The sequence below is a fragment of the Anolis carolinensis genome, unplaced genomic scaffold (assembly GCF_035594765.1).
Source record: "Anolis carolinensis isolate JA03-04 unplaced genomic scaffold, rAnoCar3.1.pri scaffold_14, whole genome shotgun sequence".
Classification (NCBI taxonomy): domain Eukaryota; kingdom Metazoa; phylum Chordata; class Lepidosauria; order Squamata; family Dactyloidae; genus Anolis; species Anolis carolinensis.
In genome coordinates this window covers 14,709,815-14,717,184 of record NW_026943825.1, presented here as the reverse complement: position 1 = coordinate 14,717,184, position 7,370 = coordinate 14,709,815, and the positions used below count along the sequence as shown (strand labels likewise).

At 44.5% G+C, this 7,370-nt stretch overlaps 1 protein-coding gene across 1 annotated transcript; it reads left to right on the top strand.

The window, feature by feature from the left end:
• Positions 1–432: 432 nt before the first annotated feature.
• On the top strand, positions 433–6,767 carry li-ac-37 (keratin-associated beta-protein 37). Its single transcript, XM_008119118.3, has 2 exons — positions 433–471; positions 4,675–6,767. The coding sequence occupies exon 2, from the start codon at positions 4,696–4,698 to the stop codon at positions 6,244–6,246; it is 1,551 nt and encodes a 516-aa protein (XP_008117325.1). The 5' UTR covers positions 433–471; positions 4,675–4,695; the 3' UTR covers positions 6,247–6,767.
• Positions 6,768–7,370: the final 603 nt, after the last annotated feature.

The window sequence follows — 7,370 nt, the reverse complement described above, 5'->3', positions numbered from 1 at the left end:
CAGGTTACATGCAATATGGGGACAAGAGGATGCGGACTTCCCTGTCAATTTAGGACAATTAAGACATATATCTCATGGAGTTCCATTTCTATAATTGCGTGTCAATATTTACACCATTGTGTACATGGCTCAAACACCCCTACACTTAAGGTATTAACACTCAGGGTTCATCACCTCTGTTTGGCAACCCTGCTGAGGTGGAGTTAGCATTGTGCTGAGCCCGGGAGAAAAGAATAGTAAACACAATCCTGAAGGTGATTACTCCTATCGGCTTGATTATCAAACACCGAAGTGCAAAGAGGGTGGGTCATTTTTGAGCTATAATTCCCTTTGAGGTATCAATGATTGGCATCGCGCCCAGTTGTGTGTCATACCCACCTGGAAGTGGACTGGGAGAGTATAAAAAGGTTGGAACTCAAGGTCTTCCACTATCGCCTTGCTTGACTCTTCATCTCCTCCACAAAGGAATAGGTAAGAGAGGTCTGGATCATTTCAGGCCAATGTTGGAAGGAAGAGGGTCTTTCCTAACCGAATCTCTTTTTTTCCAGTTCCATTCCATTCATGTTCCAAGAATCTGACTACTGTTGGTAGGACCAGTTTAGGAGACAGGTGGACATCTTTTGAGTTCCATCCACACTGTAAATTGAATACTGTTTGACACTATTTTAACTGTCATGGCTGAATGTTATGGAATATTAAGAGTTTGGCAAGACTCTGATCTCTTTGGAAGAGAAGGTTAAAGGCCTTGTACAACTACAGCTTCTGGTAGTTAAAGCGGAGCTGAACAACATCCATTCATTCCTTAGAAATAGGATATAAACAAAATTGAAACGAATATTGACGGTTGGCTTTAAAATTAAGTGAGGAGTTAAGTGTTTAAGATGTTCTTCCCCAAACTGAAATTTGAAGTTGCCATCCAACCCCCGAAATAATAAGACCACACAACATTATATGGGTTAAACTATGGACAACGTTTGTTAATGCTACCTGATTGAACGTTGTAACTTGTAGATCATTCTAAAGGGTGGCATGAACTTGGTGTGGGTCAAGCGGAGGTAGTGGCCCTGCCCGGACTACCCTTTGGCTAATTTGGGTGAAACACCTGGGTCCCCGGCTGAAATAACCCTGGGCAACCATGAAGAGAAACGTGATGGAGAAGTCTGCCCCAAGGACTCTCCCCGTTCATTTCGTTCGCCCTCACCTTGGTTATTTGAACCACAGCTGAGGGTTTCCGATCCTAGCCTACACGCAAAGGGGATGCCTTAGGTGTACACCAAATTTTCCAATAAGGCCTATATGAGCCGCACCTTGATGATGATGATGATGATGATGATGATGATGATGATGATGATGATATCTTCTTTATTCTTATATCCCGCCCCATCTCCCCAAAGGGACCCGGGGCGGCTCACATGGGGACTAAGCCCAGCAATAGACAATAAAATACAATCCCATAAATACATTTAAAACATATAAACATCAAATCATAAAACATATACCGGTAATACATTAAAACATACTCAAGGAATAGCTACTAGTCAGGCACAGTGAACATATTCTACTGGGGGCAAGACAAATGTTGTCTGCGTACAATATCTTATAATCCTCTACTGAATGGACCAGAAGGAGAGCAGTAACTGGGTCTAGGTGAAGGTAAGGGACAGTCATCAATTTGTTCCAATTTAATCAAACGCACATTTAAATAGCCAGGTTTTCAGATGTTTACGGAATGTTGCCAGGGTGGGGGCTAGTCTAATTTCTCTCGGGAGGGGTTCCAGAGCTGGGGAGAACGTCCTCTCCCTTGTCCCCACCAACTGTGTTTGAGATGGCAGTGGAAGGGAGAAGAGAGCCTTCCCAATTTGTTATCACAAACAGTATTAGGTATTGCGAAGAAGGGATGTTGTTTTTATTTAAATAATATATTATATAAATATATCCACTGCCACCAGTATAAAGATGTTATTATTAAAACGCTGCCACCAAAGGTACAGATGTTTGTAATGCTGCCACTAGATGTAAAGGGGATTATTATTTGGTACCACTTTGGGAAGATGCAGCTACCAACTGTGAAGAAAGAAGACCTTTTAAAGATTGTTTTTCCTTTCTTTTTCTTAAATGGTAAAATGTATGACAGGGACTGAGATGTTTGAAAGAACAATGACACGTTTATTTAGACACAGAGCTTAGTGGTTACAGTAACGTTTCTACTTCGAGGCACTTTGCTTAACAGTTGCAATAACAGAAGGAGGTGATTCAAACTTCCTAAAATGTCACTTCTTTCCCTATTGCTTTCAAACTGCAGTCACCCTGTGAATTACATTCACAGATTATCTGTTCCTAATCAGGAGACAGACTATCTTAAAATAAGTCACCAAACTTATTTTAAACTGACTCAATTAAGCAATTGAGTCTCCCTGATCCCTTCAAATGAGGATCAGTCTTTCCTGTACCTCATCAGGGCACAGACTGACTGTTTATTTTCAAACCTGCACTTCTCCCACCAAAATGGCAGTTGGCCCCGCCCCCTTCTCCATGGCAACCAACTCTTGAGTGCAGAGATGCCATAACTGAAATATTGACCCTTTTAAAACACAATACACATGACATCTGTAAACTTAAAAAAATTCACAATTCATTACAGGTATGCAAAAAAAAACAACAACAACAACCCTAGAACATAGGGGGGATTCCTACCCGATTCCCGAGGGTGACCAATTAATTATACTGTAATGGAGGGCGGGTGGGTCAGTGTCAAGCTCCAGACTGAGCTTAGGGGGTGGACTGCTTCCATAGGACTCTGCCCCAGAAAGTAGTTGTGTTCAGAGCTACTTTCCTTTTGCGGAGGTGGCAAAGCACTTCCCATTCCCAGCTGCGTGGGGAAGGTAAGCCAATTACTCTGTTTCCCCGAAAATAAGACAGTGTCTTATATTAATTTTTGCTCCCAAAGGTGCAAAGTCTTATTTTTAGGGGATGTCTTATTTTCAGGGAAACAGGGTAGAGCAGGAAGAAGTGTCTTCTGAGAGCTCCAAGGCTCCAAGACGCAATGTTAGAAGTGGCATGCAAGCACCCTGATCTCAGAATATCACCCCTTAGTCTCAAAATGGTATTCTTTTTACACTTCTTCTCGCCCCAATTCTTCTCCAACTTGGTTAAATCTGAGACTAATTCAACTTACCTAACCTAGCAGCAGAGTTGGTCCAACAATGAGGCAAATTAAGTGGTCGCTTGGGGTGCAAAACACACGGGGGCGTAGTCGAGACTGCTTTTTCTGTTGATTTGTTGTAAAACATGATGTTTTGGTGCTTAATTTGTAAAATCTTAATGTAATTTGATGTTTAATAGGCTTTTCCTTAATCTCTCCTTATTATCCAACATTTTCACTTATCCAATGCTTTTATTTTTATTTGGGGGGGGGGGCGCCAAAATTCTGTTCGCCTACATTTGAAAATTACCTAGGGCTGGCTCTGCCTAGCAGGTAAAGTAATTTATGGAATATAAGAGAGTTGTCCTCTTTTCTTCAAAGCCTTGGTAGGATCCCAGAAAATAAGGTCCAAGTAGCCATAGGGAAATATTTCACATTTTGACTGAGGAAACATCTCACTGTTTTCTAAACCCATCCCTCTTGAGATAGGCAGAAGGCAATATAGCGATGTTCTCCATGTCTTGTGAAGATTTGGATTCACATGTCTTTGGAAGGTCTGGTTGGGAGGACTTCCCTTGTTGATCTCCGTATAGCTACAGGGCCAAGTTCTGAACAATTTCATTAAATTTTTTATTGTAGACATAATTTCAGGTTTGCATCCAGATTCCCTCAGGGCAGTTTGCAACATTTTGTCATGACATTGAGGTATCGTCCCGTCTTGAAGGCAGAGAACAACCAGTTACATGAAGATCGCAAGCTTTGTTGGGCTGAGAAAGCATGGCTTTTGAGAAATGATGCTTTGGTTTCTTTGGCAAGCCATCTGCTCCTTTGGATGCCTTTTCCTAAGTGCATCATCCCCATGACCATATATATTACTTGACATGTTCTCCAATGATCTCTTCTAAAGCCGTGCTGTTTTGCAACAAAGCTGGTTGTACCTTTTCTTTTGCTGCTAATCTGCAAGGGAATCTCAAGTTGTCCCAGTTATGGAGCCACCCAAGTAGAATAGTCTTTACCTAAGCAGTTGTCCATTGAGAAAAGTCCATCTGCTCCAGTATGTTCTACTTGGAACAGAGGTGGGTAACTGAAGGTGGCTAGCAGGTCAAAATTGACCCCAGGAGACCTTCTCCATTATATCCTCCATGAAAGTCAGGACCACGTTCTCCATCATAACTCTGATGAAAATCATTTTTGGTTGCTCCAGAATGTCCCCAAAGTGTCTTTGGAGACATGAGTGACCTTTCTAGTGGATAAGTCTTTTCTCTGTTGAAAACCACATGACCTTCAAAATTATCTGCAAGGACCACATGCAAGCAGCCAAAAGTAGGCAATACCCATTTCTCTGTGTTTCCTTCTCATCAGGCAAGGTGCTTTGGAAGCCACGGAGAACTAGGAACTTACAATTTTCTGAGGGCTTCATGGGGTGCATGATGTCATTCGAGAGCCACTGGTTATCTTAGTCTTGCCCACCCATGGATTAAATTAGAACAAAATGTTGTATGTAGTGCTCATGTACACTCCTGTTGTTTCAGAGCAACTATCATCCTGCAAAGATGTCTGCTGCGGGATACGGAAACCAGTGCTATGCCAGCTGTCCTGCATCTACAGTGACGATACAGCCACCACCCTTCGTCCTATCCATCCCAGGGCCAGCACTTTACTGTCCAGACCAAGCCTTCGGCATTGAGCAATTCAACCCCTGTGCAGGCTATGGTGGTGGATATGGTGCCATCGGAAGCAGTGGAGGAGGATTCAGTGGTGGCAGCAGTGGTGGTTTAAGCATCGGTAGTGGTTTGGGTGGTGGTAGTGGAGGTATGGGTGGTGGTGGTGGAGGTTTCGGTGGCATGGGTGGTTTAGGTAGAGGTGGTATGGGAGGAACAGGTTATGGTGGACGTATTGGTGGCCTGGGAGGTGGTTTTGGCAGTGGTGGTAGATTGGGAGGTGGCTCAAGTGGTGGTTTGGGTGGTGTTAGCACTGGTAGCAGCATAGGTGGTGGACGTGGAGGAAGCATAGGTGGGGGACGAAGAGGCAGCATTGGTGGTGGATCAGGAGGCATCAGTGGTGGTGGACGTAGAGGTAGCATTGGTGGTGGATCAGGGGGCATCAGTGGTGGTGGAAGTAGAGGTAGCATTGGTGGTGGATCAGGAGGCATCAGTGGTGGTGGACGTAGAGGCAGTATAGGTGGTGGACCAGGAGGCATCAGTGGTGGTGGACGTAGAGGAAGTATAGGTGGTGTATCAGGAGGCGTCAGTGGTAGTGGACGTAGAGGCAGTATAGGTGGTGTATCAGGAGGCATCAGTGGTGGTGGACGTAGAGGCAGTATAGGTGGTGGATCAGGAGGCGTCAGTGGTAGTGGACGTAGAGGCAGTATAGGTGGTGGATCAGGAGGCAGCATTTCTGGTGGCATGGGTGGTAGTGGACGAAGAGGCAGCACCAGTAGTGTTGGCAGTGGAGGTCGAAGAGGAAGCGTAGGTGGTGGCATGGGCATTGGAGGATCGGGAGGCAGCATGGGTGGTGGTGGCACCAGCACCACATACAGCAGTGGTCGTCGATACAGCGGCGGTCGCCGTTATAGTGGCAGTGGTGGTCGCCGTTACAGTGGTAGTGGTGGTGGATTTGGCAGTGGTGGGTATGGCAGTGGCGGATATAGTGGCGGATATGGCAGCGGTGGATATGGCAGTGGTGGATATGGAAGTGGTGGATACAGCAGCAGTAGCCGATATGGTGGCGGATATGGTAGCGGTGGATATGGCAGTGGTGGGTATGGCAGTGGCGGATATAGTGGCGGATACGGCAGTGGTGGATACGGCAGTGGTGGATATGGAAGTGGTGGATACAGCAGCAGTAGCAGATATGGTGGCGGATATGGTAGCGGTGGATATGGCAGTGGCGGATACAGCAGTGGTGGATATGGAAGCGGTGGATATGGCAGTGGTGGATATGGAAGCGGTGGATTTGGCAGCAGTGGCGGATCTGGTGGCAGAACTGTCAAATATTCTGTCAGCCGCGGCTATGGTGGAAGCAGTGGGGGCGGTTATTACGGTGGTTCCTATGGTGGAGTCTTGGCTCTCATGCCAAGCAACGTTTGCTACTCCTGCAATTAAATGAGGATGGGGAAGTGACCCAGAATCCCCGAACAACCAGTCCAGCAGAAGACGAACTCAAAGACTGAAATTTCATCAATGGACCAAGCTTTCCTTTGCCTGCCGAGATGTTCTGCGTGAACCACCGCTTCGGCATGTCTGCACCTGAATTCTCCGCATCTTCCACTGTGTCCCAACGAAGTGAGAACTTCATGACCATTTCTTCTCCAAGCTCCACTGCTTCTTTGTTTCCGACTATGGCTAAGAAAAGAGAGAAATCGGAACACTGCTTCTTTGCCAAGAAGAATCACCACTGTGTCTGAAAACTGTGTATTTAGAAGGACACACTGGCGAGAGCCCCGCACTCCCACCCCAATTCAGACTGTGTCAGTGAAGCCTTCCAAAAATCTTTGTGTCTACTGAATCATGTCAGAGAATGATACTGATTTGGATCTCATTTACCACTGTTCCTTTTCTTACCTAATAGTGTATTTCTTTATTCCCTTGATTCATTTCATTAAAGCTTCCTTTGCATCACAAAACCGATTCGTGGTTTTCTAAAAGTCATATATCTTTTCATCCTTGATATATGGGTTGGCATTCAGAGTAATAATAATAATAATAATTTTATTCTTGTATCCCGCCTCTATCTCCCCGCAGGGACTCAGGGCGGCTTACAAATGCAAAACAAGTATACATACATAAAACATCAAATACCAAAAACACACAAATGAAAAATTAAAACATACGATTAAAATCAAACCATTAATAAGACAAAGTTAAAATGCAGCAATAAAACGTAAGGATGGGCTGATCAAAGTGCACTAAGTGAGACTTGTATGGGAATGATGTCTTTTTAAATAGAGCTACCCTGTTTCCCTGAAAATAAGACATCCCCAGAAAATAAGACCTAGTAGAGGTTTTGCTGAATTGCTAAATATAAGGCCTCCCCTGAAAGTAAGACCTAGCCAAGTTTTTGTTTGGAAGCATGCAGGATCGGTAAATGTACATACCATAGATTGTTGTATATGGAAATAAAGGTAGTAACAAGAAATAATAATAATAATATTATAATAACTTTATTCTTGTATCCCACCTCCATCTCCCAGAAGGGACTCAGGGCAGCTTACACAGGGACAAGCCCA

What these genes read in the sequence shown, in the direction of transcription:
- li-ac-37 (XM_008119118.3), top strand. Translation starts at nt 4,696, where the DNA reads ATGTCTGCTGCGGGATACGGAAACCAGTGCTATGCCAGCTGTCCTGCA.